Genomic DNA, 17,308 nt, shown 5'->3' with positions numbered 1-17,308 from the left:
CTCCCAGTGGTTTAGTGGGTGGCTGTACATGGCACCACAAAGCAATTGTGGTGAAAGGCCAATATTTTTTTCATAACCTTGGATAAACATCTTTGCCTGTATTTCATCAGGCTTAAGGGAAAAAGGGATCATGAATTGCAAATATCCAGACAGGTGCTCATAGGCTCTTAAAATGTTCCCTAATTAAACATCTTCTCCCATGCTATCCCCCTTCTGCTAACAAGGGCCGTCTGGGGTCCCATGCACAGCATACCAAGATTGGCTCTGTTAGTTACACTTCATAATTAGAAAAGGTGTTATTAAAGTGTCAGGAATATGAGTATTTATGGTACCCACACATCCTTACAATGCACCCAACAGCTTTCATCAGTATCTTAAAGTGTTCTGCCGTGTCTTGTGCTGCTGGTATTGGTGTAGGACCCTGCAGGAGTCTCAAAATCTGGGATGCTATTATGTCATCAAACAAACAAGCACTGAAGAAAGGCAAGGTGATTCTGGCAAGTGTCCCAATACTGTCAGCAGAAGGTATAGAAGGTATAGAAGGTATATAGCCATAGAATGGCTTGGGTTGGAAGAGACATCAAAGATAATCCAGTTCCAAGCTCCAGCTATGGGCAGGGTTGCTAACCACTAGGTAACACTGCCCAGGAACCCATCAAGCCCAGACTTGAACATCCACAGGAATGGGACATCCACACCTCTCTGAGCAGCCTGTGCCAAAACCTCAACACCCTGCAAAGAACCTCTTCCTAACATCTAACCTAAATCACCCTTCTTTCAGTTTAAATCCATTCCCCCTTGTCCTATTCCTATCTACCTGAATAAAGGTCAGTCCCCCTTTTTACATAGGTAAAAAGGGAGGCATTGCTGGTGCCTCTTGATATGGATATTTAAGTCTTTCTGTTGCAGCATTTTGCAAAATTTTGAAAGAAAGAAAACAGGAAGCTCTAAATTGGCCATTCTTCTGCTTTGCAATTTACAAATCCATAACAGCTGTCAGAAAAGACTACAGAAAAAAAAGATGGCGCAGAGGTGATACGTGTTAGTCTATTAAAAACAAACAAACAAACAACAAAGCTCTGTCTAATGTTAAAGCGGTAAAATGGCTCTTTTGAAAAATTAATCTGCAATTGAAATATTCAAGAGTATTTCTTTTCGGTGCTTTTAAATGTGAAATTACGTGTTCCGCTAAGAAGCCCAGAAACACGAACCCAACTTAACCCCAGTTTCCTGAAGGAGAGAATGTAGCGCTTTGCTTTCATCGTGGTTCCTCCTAAACAGAATAAACTATTCTTTTTTATTACAGTTATTTAAAAATTTAAAATTACAATCCAGCTCTGCTAAGTTCACAGGGAAATCTGAAGTACCAAACTAAGCTAAGTTACACATCTTGAAAGGTCTGCACCTGAATCATCATTTCCTGAGTAAAAAGTGTGGTGTCACAAATACTTGGAGATTTGTGATACACCAGAGTTTCTTCCCTGACACTCCAGTTAATGCAAATAAGGTTAAAACCATTCTGAGTCTGTCAGTAATTAGGGGATCTCTGCCATTTATCTTTGCTTTCTCTGTTACCCATTATTCCAACACCTGTCGCCTTGTAAAATGTCACCTACTGATAACTTTATAGACTTTATATGACCTTTGAATTTTGTGCTTCCTCAAATTGGGCTGCCTTTTTTCTTCTTTTAATGGAAATGAAGAGAATGAGCTGATTTGTAGCAACTTGCAGGAGAATCTGCCTTTGTTCTTAAGAGCTATTTTTGGCCACTGTATTACTTTATACTAAAGAAGTCACGGATCATGGACATGTGTGAGAAGATCCAGTACTTTCTGCAACCATTAGCGCCAAAAGAAAAACTAAGTTCTTCCATCTTTTCATTAGGAGACTAAGATATCCAACCCCCACACAATTCGGGTTATGTAAATCAGATCACCTCTACAACCTCAGTCCTCAGTACTCCAGAACTCATGTGACTGCACATCAGGGTCCTATCTGAAGACCTGAAATCCTTTTCTTTTATCAACAAAACAACAAAGATTACCTACTGTTCAGTAGCAGGAAGTAGTCCATAAAAACAGTTGCGTGAAACAAAGGGAGTAGATATACAGCTCTGCTTTGTTAGATGGCCAGGACTCAAGATGGAAAGAGCTGTTTCAGCTGTGACATACAGCTTGGTAATGAAAGCATGAGCCATTACAAAGGGGAACAAGTATCTCTAGTGAAATAAAGCATCACAACATCTGAGTAGTTATAAAGTTGGTAAATTATAATAATAGCCATTATCAGCTCTTTGAATCTGAAGGTGCATAGAACAACTTCACAGCCTTCAGTAATGGCATAATTAACAGGCTATCACTAGGCAACCAGCCAGGTTACATTTTTTTAAAGGCTCTGAGATTGATTTTTGCTTTTCTTTTCACTGTTAAATAATATTGTGTCAATATTTTTAGTAGATTGTCTAAAAACCAAAATGGGGCAAGTCACACATTAGACTGATATACTTCATCCCTGACAATGAAGAAGCACAGATGGGAGAGGAAGCTCAAAAAACACTGTTTGTACTTGGAATTTGGGTATCTAACAGTGTTATTTTTCAGATAAGCTAAAGACTAAAGGATCAGGAATATTTGAAACCTTATAGTTTGCACTGCGGTGGTGAAGCAGCACTGAATATATTTATGTAGAATAGACAGTAGTCTGTGTATTATATTTTGGGTTCTCCAGGCAATTCAAAATCACTCAGAAATCATACCATGACTTTCACTTTTCTTATTCTAAAATAATCCTGGAATCAAAACTGAAAGGCAGAAAAAAATGTGATTTGGGAAGCCCTTAACCCCAGAACAAAGGTAAGACTTCCTGTGATTCAACTAAGACACATATCACATTGAAATGATTGTCCAGGCATGCTATTCCATGAAACAAGAATGAAGTCTGAGCACTGGGAATGCCACAAGTTCAGCTCCTGCCTCCAGGAAATCGGTGCACACATCAAAGAGAGCATAGCACTGCTTTCCACAAGAAGCTGAGTCTTGCCTCAAACATTGCACCACTATATGAAGCAAACTTCACATGATAGAATTTGTTTCTCAAGGAACTGAAACCATCCCCTAGGCTTTCAGCAGATCACTTGCACCCATCAGACTCGAGAATTGTAAATCACTATTCAAAACTTGTAGAATGCCAGACAATCTCTTACCATAGCCAAAGGGAGAACTCCCACCAGGTCCTTCTGGCTGACGTAAATCTTGGACACTCCGAGATCGGATGTTGTGTCTCCAGGATATTCTACCTGCCATGTGATGAGTTGGGTCTCGGGTAGATCAGTTAGGTCTTCAATTTCAAAATCAATCTGCATAATTTCAGAGGAAGGACCATCGGCACTGGAAGCAAGCAAGAAAAATAAAGGTTCCATTCACATGACTGATAAGACAGTAATATAATTGCTTTTATGTTAATAAAACATTGGATTAAAGCTCTTCCACAAAGAAGATTTGGTGGATGATGGGTTTAATAATGAATTAATCATTTGAACTTGTCTTAAGATCTCAGAGTATTTTCCATACATTCAAGTGACTTAGTAACACTGTGGGACATGGATCACTAAGCACAGCTCCATTTTATGGTTAGAGAAACAAAGGCAGATAAACATAAGTCCAAGGCTAAAGCTACAGGCAAGTTTATCTGCACAGCCCAAAATCTGACTCCAAGGCTCTCTCCTTGATGAGCAAATTGTTATTTCCTTCCTGTTAAAGCAAAATATGATCAGATGTAAAGGGAGTCAGTCATTGAAACGGGAAAGCACTGCATTAAAATTATGGTCTGCTTTTTGAAACGAGGAACACAACAGAGGTTAAAGCTCTGAACGGGATCTGTAAAAGTGGGCAATTCAGAGCAGAGGGTCAGAAAACATCGAAGTGATTTTTGGATATTTTGCTACCTTGAGAATGTCTGCCTGAAGCTCAGTTTTGTCCTCATCTAAACCAAGAATATGTAATTTAACCAGTTGTGGGAAAGTTACAAAACTGGAGTAGTTAGTATTGGTCAATCTGGCCAGGATCCTTGAGTAAAAACACCAGAAAAGAACAAAGACTTCAGGTGTGATTTTCCAGGATACTCCAGCAATATTGGTGTCACTGACAATTTGTCCATGTTACTTTGTCTTTATATGCTGTCCTTCATAAAAGGTTACACAGTTCTCGTAAGTGAATACCATAAAGCAGAATTGTAAAGAGAGGAAGTTAGAGAGGGGCTCAAAGGTGCTGTTCCTCCAAAGCTCGTAATAAAATCAGCTACTGTATAGAAAGCAATGCAGTAAAGTTTCTATTGCGTATCTTGGCAAGGTGAGCTCTATAGTCCAGCAGCATTTATAGCGACATGAAAATACTCAATATACTGTAAAGCTGTTGGAGAATGCAGAAATTCTTAATGGTGCAGAAATCCAGGGAACACTGAGAATGACAGTGCTTTTACTTTGGAAGCATTGAAGGCCAAAAAGATAATCAATGTTAGTGCAGAGGGAAAGGAAAGAGCAGGATTTCTTTCAGCAGGATGACATTCAAGGAGTGAAAGAAGGGGACAATACTGAAGTGCCACAAGCCACTTGTGTTGGGGAGCATAGAGAGAAAGAAAACATTTCAGGAACTGATTAAAGAGTCACAAAAAAAAATGTGCTCAAAACCCAGCAGGTTTTCTTAGCTGATGTGGGAAATAACCAACATTAGGCATATTCTTTATTAAAGCAGGTTTTGACAACAGCCCCTGTTTGGGATTCTTCCCAAGATACTCAGAATTTTTATCATGCTGGCTAAATTCAATGCTTTATTAAAGCTACTGCTTGAAGAATTTAATCTGATCATCTTTAAGGTTTGTATTTTAATGGATGTATTGAGTCCTTGCAATCCCGGGTGTAATTTAAAAGGAGCCTCTGTGTTTCCAAAATGGAATGCATTGTGTTCAATTTCTCATTTCTTCATGTAAGGAAAAAAAAGAAAAAAAAAGAAAAAAAAAAGCACAATTTCTAAACTAGCACTGAATGCAGTCTTATTTCATGCTGACCAAGGTAGGATCAGAAAGCTGCTGCATACAGCTGTGGCTATGGAAACTCGGTTACCTTAATTGTATGAACAGGAATGGGCAACACATTGCCTATAAATACCTAGCAGCAGTCCTGTTTTGTACAGCATGTTCTGTCACAGTTTCTGTATAGAAAGAACGAATTAAATCATCATATAATGAACCTTGGTTTTGGGATTCTGTTCAGGGTGCTTGTCTTTATTTTTGCATTGGTGTCTGCTGCTACCAGTCATTGGTGCTGCAGAATTGGTGCTGTCACCAGCAATGTGTCCTGTCTCAGCAATGAGCTGCTGCTGCACAGGAGGGAACGGCAGGGCAGAACATGACAGAAAAACTTAAAACTGCCAAAACGATCATCAAAAAAGTAATCAACTTAGTCTTCTCCCAGGTATGTTGGAAATTAGAAGAAAAGGAGAAAAAAATGATTAAGACACAGGAGAAAAGAGGGGAAAAAATATGAAGGAAACAAAGGAGGAGTGAATGGGAATGGAAAAGATGGGAAAACAGAAGTGGGGCATGATCCGTATATTCTTAAACAACTGTTCCCATGCTGTGCAACTACAAAATATTAACCAAAATGCTGAACGTGTTTTTCTTTAATTTCTGGCCAAACACAATGGTTCACAACAGCAATCTAAGCTGAGCTGAGGAGTAGTCAAAGTGGAACAGTTCTTGATGATAACTTGAAGACTAATCCTTCAGTCTGGAGTTTGCTATTTCTGAGATTTACTGTTAAAGTATGATAGAGTTCATTGTGGTGCCAATAAACACTCCTTGTGAACAGAGCCCTGCTGAGCCATGTGTCATGTAAACCCATTTAAAAACAGTCTCAGTTCAATGCAAAGACAAGCAAGAAAATCTGGGAGAAAAATAAAACAGGAGACTTGATTGGAAGGGAATAGGCTGGTCTTTCCTCCTGTCAGCCAGGACAGCACAAGCAGGTCTGCACTGTATTTCTTAAACAGCCTTTTGTTTCCTGTCCAAGAGATCAAGTGGTTTGAACAAATTAAGAACGCAGAACACTGTCCTCTCTCTGGGGGAGTACTTCCTCTTCTGCAGAGCCATTCTGTACTTTTTTCTTCCGATATCCCCAAATGAGGCCAATGTTTTTTTCATCTCTTTTCTGCCCTTTCAGCCTGGGACTCCTTTTAAATCAGACAGGCTGGTTTCAAGGCCCACGGCCAATTCCTAACACCTATGCCATTATGTCAAGATTCTTTAAGGAAAGAACCAGCCGCTCCTCTGGGTCCTTAGGGTTGGTATGCCCTGCAGGACAATTTTCAAGCAGAGACCCAGTAAATCCAAGAATAGCTACTGGCGGAGTTAGTAGATTCAAGCATCCCATTCATGATTTCACTAGCTATGGTATCAGCTTTGATCTTTATATAATGCTTGCAGAACAAGATTTGTTCTGAACCTACTAAAAGGACTGGGCATTTAATGTTTCTCATAATGTAACATACAAAGTTTTGTCACTGTCTTTAGAAAGCTACAACAGACATGAGAAGCCTAAAGCCATGAATATGCTAAATAAGATATTTCATAGGAATGTTAATGAAACAGCCTTAAGGGAGAAGAACTAAAAAGGTAATTTTGATTATTTTCTACCTCCACATAATGTCCCATGTCTCCAGTACTGCTCTTGCAGGGTACTGAAAGAACCTGTGGCCTGAAATGCTGCGCAGGTCAGGTTGAGGCAGAACAGCAGCACTCAGAAAAGGAAGAAATGTTTCCATGGATAACTGCAAAAAACTTTCCAGCATGAAAGAAGGCAGTCATCAGCACAGTTGACCCTGAGAGACCTCAGGGAGTTTGTGAAAACTGTTATTCCCATTTTACAGGAGAAAAAAAATTAAACTGAAAATGACTTTCCCATGTAAGAAGGGATAAGATGACTTACACACCACAGTGGTGGCTGTCCTCAACTACTTCAGAAATAAAGTTATTTCAAAATAAGTACAAATTTTTGGGTAAAAGTAATATATATGCTGTTTTGTCACAGTAGATAACACACCATGCTAGCTGTTTCCAGTTCTATCAGTTGGGTTGCAGAAAGGGTTTATGGATGGCTTACTGTCTTCCCACTGCTCAGATTCAGCAGCAGCAATACGTCTTAAATTCAACTTCATCTTCATTTGAATGGTGAATAATGGTCTTAAACTTCACATCTACGTTTAATATTTGTGTAAAAATCAAATATTGCCAGATTTGACATTAAACAGCACAAGTTAACAACATGATGTTTCCTGTCACCCGCTGAGGAGATGGCTCATCTGCTGAGCTCCACACATCCCATGCTTGATCCACCAATCCATTCAGTAGATATGACCCTAACTGGCAAACAAGATTTTCACCTCCATTGCTATTGAAGATAAAATGCCTGACTTTTCAAAACATTTGGAGTTCTGTTAAAATAAAACTAAAGAATATGGTGCAATACCTGCAACATACACTACTTTACAACACATCAGTCCCTGATACCAGTCTTAACAAATTGCAAAAAGGATGAAATATTCTGATCACAGACAGGAAACTGAGGCATGGGGTTCTGACCTTCCCAAGGTGAGAGGGAATTCTAACCAACTGATATCTGTAGAATCAATCCCACTGTATTACAGGGAAGATCATTAATCAACACTGATACATCAAGATAAGGTGATACATAGAGTACTACATTAAAATTTAATTGTGCTCATTGTCATCTTAGTATTAAAAATTCAGTGATGGATAAGATGAAAAATCATTTTTCTTAAGGAATCGTTGTATAAGTGAACCAACTAGCAAGAAAAATTACCAAAAGTGAGTCTGCTAATCATGTAATAAAGTTCTTTAAAAAAAAATCGATTAGTCTTTATGGAGCATGGCATCAGCAGTGCTGGTCGAGAAACATTTGCTGAATTATTTATCTGACTTTTTTTTTCTTTGTGATTTCCAAATAAATAATTCACTATACAATTTTCCAGCTGTTGATAGCACTTTTCCCAAATAATTAAAACCATTCAGAAGTACATAAAATTTAACATTTTTAAAAATATAATATAAATCTAAAAAGTAATTCCCCACTAACCCAGCATTTCAGTTCAGAACCATCATTATGAGCATCTCTTGACATAATAAATCCAGTAATCACTTACCACATTATGCTAAGGGAATGATAAATCAACATTGACTTTATTACATCCAGTCTAATAATCACTCAATAAATTATTCAACACAGTTGTCAGTAAACATCAAGCACTTTTGAAGTAGCCCAATCATGAGGCAGTGGTAGAAAAACCACAGTTACTATGCAGGTGGGATTGAATTGCAAGGTTAAGAAAACAATTTTACTGACAGCACTAAGCCTAACAAAACCCTGCAAAGACATTGTCAGCCTGGGTTTCTCTACCTGCTGTTTTTTATTGTCCTCAGCATAAAAATAATGATAAAAATAGCACAACTCATAAATGTGATAAAGGTGCAAAAAAGCAAACCACACATGTAGCAAAAAATGATCATTATTAATTGGGAGAATTTCTACAGGGTCCATCTGAGGCTCAGGCACTGCTGTACAAGACAAGTGCAGAAAGTGATGATTGTTTTCTGAAGTGACAAAAATACCAAAAAAGAGAAAAGTAACTGATCTTGTTGGTAGAAACACCAAGTATAAAAGCCACCGCTAAATAACTCTCTGGTGCATACAGAAGTGATGTGTTACTTCCAGATCATTGGTTTGCCTGCGACTTGTAGAGCTATAGGAGTTTTACTCCTAAATCATGACCCGCAAGTCCACGTCCACAGGCCAATACCAGCCTTAAATGTTTCTAACAGAAAAAGCCTTGGATATTTCATTCGTATTACAAATTCCCAGACAGTTACCAACATCGCAAGCATTTCAATATCACTGTCTCATGAAAATGAAAAAAATCCTTTATTGAAAGGGAGCTGCCACACCAACATAGTGCTAATCAACCAGCAAGGAACCAGACCCAGGATTTTCATAGTCAGATGGAACAGGCATAGTGCCGCAAATTACTTGTTCTTGAGTATTGCCAGCATACAAACTCACAACAAAAAGCACTGCTGCCCAAGTAGCCCAAATACCATCAGGCAAAACAGCACTGAGCAAAGTTATAATCCAGTCACTGATTCTGGTCCTGTGAGCCCTCTGCAAAAGCAAACATGCACAATACGTATAAGCAGAATTAATTCTGTCTCCTACAGAGTGCCCATTATGGAGTTTACAGCATTTTCCAGGTAGCGATCACAGTCTTGGTGAAAAGCAATCACATAAGCTATGAAGCACTGAAGAGTAAAAATTTTACTCCCCTAACCCCACCTGTTATTATCTCTCATGATTGCATCTCTTGCGCATCTTCTGATGAATCTCTTAGATAATCTTATCACTAGTGCCATTGATACAGCATTTATTTTTACTTTTCTAGCAAATGTAATCTATTTAAAAGGTCAGGAAGAATCCCCAGCATGAGAAAATTGGGAAACTTGTCTAAAAGGTACTTCAAGAATGAGTCTCCCCAAGCAATGACACTTTACAAGGCTGTCATTATTTTTGCATTCACAGCAAATGTGCAGTGTTTTGGTATTTTATAATCTGTGACCCAAACATCAGCTGTTCTCCTTGATGCCCACCTGGGCTGTATCACTCTGGAATCCAAAATAATTTGAAAATTCTCTCTCCTACCTGTTGTTTGTATTGTTGAAATTGTGGTCTTATATCAAGACTGGAAGATCCAGTATCTTAGCACATAGGCTCTTTCTGTCTCCAAGGTAAGATCTGAAACATGTCCTTTTCACATCTTGCTTGTTAGTGCCCATACTTGTTCAACAAATGTAATTACATATGGAAGCAGCACTACATTTCACAAGACTCCAAGCTTCATTATATTTTAGAATCAGTGCCTGTTTTGGAACATATTCAATGTACGAAATTAGTATCCTTGCTATAGGAATTTCCTCTGCTGTGAACTGTTGAGCAAGTCTTTCTGCTGAATTCAAACATCTTGCAAAAGTGCAAAGTTCATTTCAGCTAAAAAAAGAAACCACATTTTCTTTACCCAAACGTTCAAGTCTAGAATTAAAAAAGGATATGCTTTCCAGCTTCCTTGATATTAAAGTATAAGAGCTTCATTTATCTTTCTAACTTATTTTTAAGCATTAATGTGGGGGAAAAAAAAAAAAAAAAAAGATAACCAAAGAGAGAATATCTACAGTTGCCTTTTCCCCTCTCTTTTGAAAAATCTTTGGGCTGAAACATACAAAAAATTATAGAATAATCTTGCTTGGAAAGGGACCTCTGAAAGCCATTTGGTCTAACACTTTGTCAGAGTGGGACCAATTTCAAAGTTTGATTAAATTATGAGAGTTTAAATCTTTGCACATCATTTTCCAAAGAAGTATATAACCTAGAATCCTTTCTGTGATAGGAAATGCTGGGATAGCCTGAGCACTTACATTAGTGCTCATGTATACAGACACAAGCAGGAATAAGAATGGAGACAGTTCCACATCCATCAGCTCTTACAGATATGAAATTTGGCTATTACCAGCTAGCCAGAAGTCATCTTATTGCCTGTTAGCTTCTGTTCTCTTCTACCACATGTGATTTTACAAATAATTGTGTTCTAGTTAAAATGGAAGAAAGTATTGATATAAAAATATTAATTATTATTAATACTGCTCCAGCTACGGCATAGTTTTAGTATTTCAGCAGATGTTTACCCACTGTATACCCTGGGATAATCTGATAGTCATGATGAAATCATACAGACAGAATGATGAGAGAGGTTTGCAGTTGAATTCTAGGCTCTGTCAAAACAAATCATTACTTTTGATGTACTTGTGACATTAAAAGATGGGCTAGTTGAGAAGTTCACAGAACCCGCACTCTCATTAGCATGAACTATTCCATGAAATCAAGCAGCAGCAGCATTTTGGGTTGTACTCCATCCACTGTTGACACACTTGACTTCTCATGACTTTTTAGGCTTAGCTTCACCTGAGCTCAGGATTAGTGAGATATAAGGGGAGATGTATGGCCTGGCAATCCTTGGATACTCTCCTAGGAATTGCAGTGAAGAAAATAGTAAGGGCAAGTTCTGACCACGGCTATTATGCTGCAGAGAATTATCCATTAGAAGGTACCCTGAGATCAGCAAACTACTCCCAAGATAATTGTGAGTGTGTCTCCAGACAACAGAAACAATTTGCACTGATTTATGCACACAAGCACAGTCAACTACCATCATTTGGTGAGGTCTATATTTTCTATCTGACCGTAAGCAATTGATTATTCAGCAGTCCTAATCTTCTATATGCAAACAGTCCAGGAGCTGCTAAAGCAAACACAAAGCAAACACATCATATGAATATGAAAGCTGTGATCAATCACTCTACATTAAAAGCTGTCAGTGCCAGAAGGAAGACAGAGCTGCACTTATATGATGATCTGGGCAGGAAGAGATCTTGGTCCATACGGATTTGTTCCTTGCTACGGCAACCATATAATCTCTTGATAAACTTATCAAGCTCCATTTTATAAAAGTACTTATTGCTTTTTAATCCCTCTATTGCCCTGAAAGTCTCCTCCAGAACTTGATTATTCCAATGGTTAAAGCAGTCAGAGGAGCCAACCTGGCTGGATCTGAAGCCTTCTCTGAGCCATTCTTCAGAGCAACTGTATCATAGCACGCTCCAGACACTCAAATGGACATTGTGGCCAAACGCAGCTCCTCTTCCTACAAGTCCGCATAGCCAAACATTAAATAAGTCTGCAGACCTTCTGGAAACATGTAATGGCTGATAATAGCTCTCTCATTCAAAATTATTCCTTCCACATTTCTGCATTCTCAAATGACTTCCAGCCTCCTTCCTTACCTCAGTTTAGCTGTAAACAAAAGAATTCGTCTGTGGATAAATTTAAGAGGGCTTTAAAAACCCACTGATCTAACAAGGCAGGCTGAGAAATGGTAGATCCTCGTTTCCTTATCTCAATATGTGGTCAGAGTGCAACACAGCTGTTTGTCATTTCCAAAAGTAAAGCACTCCTTCAGTAAAAACAGTAATATGATCAAACTAACTACTAGAAAATTGGAGGAGAGAGAGAGAGAAACAGACATGACATGAATTAGGGAGATAACTCATGAAACATAACCTAACGAGACAATCCCATGTCAAGGTGCGCATATCAAATCATATAAGCTTCATTAGTATCTGACAACCTTCAATTTAATATAATTTGGACTTTTAAGTCACTTTTATCAGTATGTTTGAAGACACTCATCTCGGATCTTAAGCAAAGGTTCTCTGGGAAACAGCCACGAGCCCTGGGGCCTGGGCAGCAGCACAAATGGCACTGCTCCCACTTGTAAGAATCTCATGACCATACTCAAAAAATCTTTGTATTTGACAGTGGAAAGCTGTGCGTCTGGTCCTCTAAAAAGAAATTTTGATTTTAAAGAACTGGAGGAAAGGAAAGGGGGGACCCTAGTTATTATAATTTTGAATTCACTAATGCTAGCAATCATTAATATTTTCAACAGGATCATAAATCATTCACATAAATGTGAAAAGCAGTGAGTGAAGATCAATATTCCCTCAAAAATTCCTGCAAAATTTGCTCCTTTCATCTGTGAATCGTGTTTCCTTTCATAAATAGCACAGCTAGAAGTGAAGACGACAATCAGCCCAGAAGTGAAAAAGTCAAGTATCACAGGCAGGATTTCATTTCATGGTAGCCGCCTAAATATTAGGTTGCTTGAATTATTGACTCTTCTTTGTTTTATACTTTCACTGCTATTGCACTATAGATTCATAGTCCAATTTTGAGACTTTAATGTCTCAAAATGAATCTATAATCTCTTTCTTTCCATGGCTAACATGAAACCACTGCAAATCTACATGATAATCTTCTTCCATTGTAATGGAAAATCCACAAAGGTGCACTAGCTGGAAAACACAACCACCAGCAAAATATAAGCTTGAAATATCACCTCCAAGCAAAAAAAGCTGGAAAAATCAGACAGGCCCCACTTCAGACCTTTGAACCAACATAATTCTTGGAGAAATTCAGTGGGAAGCCATTAGGAATGATAAAAGCATTCAAATGACATGGAGAATTAAAACATAGCACTGACAAAATTTTCACTTAAGCTAGATTTTTAGGCACGGTTTTACTTTTTTATTTACTCAAGCTTCCTGACTTTAGCTTTGCTTTCATTGCACAACAGAATGGTGTACAAATAAGAGCCCGTCAGCTAACAAAATGGAAATATTTTTATAAAATCATTAGAAGAAATTATCTGTGGGATTTTTGGAAGGCCTGAATGTGCAGTAATTGCAGTGACACAAAGAAGAGCAGAAAGTAGGTCTTGGACCAGACAAGGCTCTGAGCTGCCGATCAAGCTGTAGATGTCCCTGTTCATTGCAGGGAAGTTGGGCCAGATGACCTTTAAAGGGCCCTCCAGCTCAAACAATTGTATGATTAGGGTGGTGATACTCAACAAACAAACAAACAAACAAACAAAAAACAGTAGGTGAGGTTTAGAAGGCAGAAAGAATAGGAAGTGCTAACTTTCCACAAGTATTTAAGGACTGAAGTGTTGGGGGGGGGGGGATTTCTAGAGCAGTTAGGTAGGAAAGTGTAATTAGAAACAGCAGGAAGTATGGAGCAAGTTCAGAGCAAAAAGACAGTGGAAGAGTCTCCAGAAGAACTGGCAGACACTGTAACTAGAAAGGTTTGCAATTACATACAGTAAAATACTTAGAGAAATACTGTTTTTTTTACAGTGGCAGATATAACTCTGATGGGCCTTTTTTGTTTTTAGCCTGGTTCCTTAAGAATGGAAGGATTATACAATCAATCTGTGTGCCCGTCATTCCTTCCAATAGCATTTGAGCAATTCGAACAAAACTGGACAGGAGGGTGGAGGCTGAGGGTTATTAAGGTTTTAGGAAGCAGGCAGCGAGGAGAGGAGAAAAGAGGAAGCTAGTTAACCCTCTGATAGGAAGGATGCTGCACACCCCCTAAGAATTCATATACACACTCATTCCAAAGGAGCATATACAGAAAACCAGGCTTTAATTTTTTGACTGCTCACCAAAACACTCCATAACGTGCACGGCCAACTATTTTTCTTTACAGCCACAGTTCAGAAGTTGATCCCTACTCAGCAAACCACTGAAACAATCTCACTCAGTCTCTTGTGGGTCAGTCTTGGTTTATAGGGTGAGCATATATGTAAGTATTTTACTAAATAGGAATGAATTTAAATATTCTGCTGAGCTGGGCTATCATTTATCAGCAAATTCACCAGTTCAATTCAGTAAATTCACCAAATTACATGTGGAGAGAATTACTGCTGACCTTTGCTCAATGCTGCATGAAAACGACCCCTGTAGGAACACAGAACCCTCGAAAGATGTCTGCCACATAATTAAGAGCATGACCTCCACTTTTGCTCCCAGACATCCTCACTATATAAAGAAAGCAGTAAACCAAAATTCAGAATGTTATCACGAGCACAAATCTCCCTCTGACTACCAAGCTTCTCAAAGTGGAGTACAATTGGTATACAGTGGGCTGCTTATGAACACCAGCACAGCTAACGTGGATTTAAAAGGCAATATGGATTATTTTCCACATCACAGCATGCTAGGATACACAACAAATAGCAGCATCTCTGAAACGTAAGGCACGGAAAAGAGCAATTTTTTTCGTTATAAAAAAATTCAGTAACTTCTGGTTTGAAACCAAAATGAACCACACCTTTCTTTGACAATTCCCAAAGAAAAAGAGCTACCAAATATGTTTCTACCTTTTACTGTTTTCTTAGTAATTTAATTATTTTCTTAATAATTTAGAGTTCTTACTAAGAGAGGCAACATCTTTTGCAAAATTCAAGGAGGAGCAAAATTAGAAGCAGCAAATTCAAAAGCAAATTACTGGTGCCCACTTTAACCACTATTCTCAAATGCGGAACAGTCAAGGAGTGACAAAAAAGTTTTTATGTGAAGAAAAAGGAAAGCAGTAATTGATGATGCAGTTTTCTAAATGACTGGTAATGTAAGTTGCCTATTTAGAGAAGATAAGTTTGGTGGCACGTAATTTTATAACTAGATTAGGTTAACTTACAGTACCAGCTACAGTAGCTCCTCCTGAAACTACAGCAGAGAATTTTTAGCTGCACTTCCCATTCCTAGACAACACAAAGCCCGCAGTGCTGTGGATGCTGCTGGCTTTATGAAGATACATATCATTTTGATCTGGCTGAAGCAACCTCAGCGAGGAGTCAGACAATTTGATGTCCTTCCTTTCCTACGGTTAGCATACATCACTCATGGAGGCACGCCATAATCCGCAGTGACACACACAGAGCAGGCAGAGCAGAAGAAAGCTTTCAAAGCATCTCAGCTCTTCTTTACAAAACATAAATACAGGGCACTGAATTCAGCCACAGCACAGTTTCCTATGTTTGACAATACAATCCACTCTGTGTAACTGAAATATTTATTCAGGCACAATTACTATATAAGATTAATATTTAAATCAAGAGCCATTTGTTTCCATTATTACTCTTCTTTCTTTTTAAACAACAGTTGGGGTTATAAACCAAATTAGACAATTTATTCTTGAAATGGCTCTTTAACATTCTGCTTTTCTTAATACCAGACTGCAATGTTCAGCCATTGATCAAACTGTGTATTTCCCACAGCGAGGGCTCAGAAAAAAAAAAAACCAACCAACCCAGTCTCTGAGCTCTAGATTTTACAGCCATTACTGTCAATTATACACCTCACTGTGGGAGCAAAAGAAATCTTCATACACGCCAGCTGCAGCGTTAGCCCTGAATTTTGCAGAGGTAGCTGCTATTTCAGACACTGAAGGAGGAAGTGACAGAAAAAGAGTTTAAAAAAAACCAAAAACGGAGGCAAATTAGCTTTAATACAGATTCTACCCATACCTTTAGGCATCTTGACATATGATTCTGACCATTTGTTAGAAAATGTTTTGATAGTAGTAATAATAATCGTAACACTAAGGTCTGTCTAGTGCCTTTCATGCACAGCCCCTATGAAGATGCAGGTATAGCCAGCAGGCATTTCACACACTGCAAAAACCACAGAACACAGAAGCGCAGTGACTTGCACATTTGGGACCTTCGCAACCCATGGGGCATGGATGAGCTGCTGGTGACTGCCTGCCTCCAAGACTGGAGGCAGCACTGGCCCTGGAGGACAGCCCTGCTTGGCACCTCACTGGTATTCAATGGAATACCAGAGCCACAGCAGATTATTAAAAGAGCTCAGAGAAGAGGTAAACCCCAGTCCCTACTGAAATAAACCGGAGTTTTGCAATTTCAATGAGGATGCAGTTTCCACTATAATAGCCTTGACTCCTTGGACTGTTGTCGTATCCATCAGACCACGCTGCAGTGACACTCAAGTCAAAACTTGAACTCACCATCACCCTTAAGAAATGCAATTCTGGTGCCCTTTGATTCCACTGCAGTTCTTCATATTCTGACCCAATATTCTTGGGTCATTTCCAGACATAAAAGACACATCACCACAATTCTATATTTCTCCTCCTTTCATGTTTAATTCTTTTCTTCTTATACCTTATACCTTTTGTTTTCACACTAGCTAATATGTTTTTGCAAGTTTGCCTGCCTGCTTTGAGTGAGGAATGGCCTAGCTGGAGATCAGTGCAGACAGTCAGGCACAAAGCTGAATTAAGCTGTAGTGACTTATACCTAAGATTATCCTTCCCCCTGCCATGAACTCTCCTTTCCAGCTGTTCTTTCTACCGGAAGGCTTTTCTAAGATTATGCAGCACTGTCTTGTTCCAGTGGAAGTACAGATAATCAGAAACCTCCTTAGGGCTCCTGAACTCTGCAGGGTTCATGCTAAACCCAGTCAGCACTTCCAAATGCTGCAGTGCTCACTGGGTTCCAAACCATCCCACCATCAGCAGTAGTGCTGCAGAAAGTTGTCACGTCTGCAGAGTTTATTGCTTCTAGGAGAAACAGAAGTGAAGTCCTTGGCCACAGTCCTTTTGTGGCCTACTGAGATGTTAAGCTGCTATGGGTAAGTGGTTCACAAACATAAATCAGACAGAACAATCTGAGGTGTGGGATATGGTGAGAATCTCAGGTTTTTCTAAAAAAGAAAAAGGAAAGGTTTTGCAACTTGTATCTGTGGAGAAAAACGTTCTTCATTCCTACTTCCAGT

General features: G+C 38.9%; 1 protein-coding gene across 4 annotated transcripts in view; it reads right to left on the bottom strand.

Annotated features, from left to right (window-relative positions):
- Positions 1–17,308, bottom strand: part of TMEM132D (transmembrane protein 132D) — a 192,741-nt gene that overhangs the window by 78,136 nt on the left and 97,297 nt on the right. For all 4 annotated transcript variants that reach the window (XM_025155705.3, XM_025155707.3, XM_025155708.2 and 1 more), the window contains one exon: positions 3,204–3,387. In XM_025155705.3, the coding sequence (XP_025011473.2) occupies positions 3,204–3,387 (184 nt within the window). The remainder of the gene's footprint in view (positions 1–3,203; positions 3,388–17,308) is intronic.

Source organism: Gallus gallus, chromosome 15 (genome assembly GCF_016699485.2).
Source record: "Gallus gallus isolate bGalGal1 chromosome 15, bGalGal1.mat.broiler.GRCg7b, whole genome shotgun sequence".
Taxonomy (NCBI): domain Eukaryota; kingdom Metazoa; phylum Chordata; class Aves; order Galliformes; family Phasianidae; genus Gallus; species Gallus gallus.
Note: the sequence above shows the minus strand (reverse complement) of the source record. Positions and strands in the feature narration are given on the sequence as shown.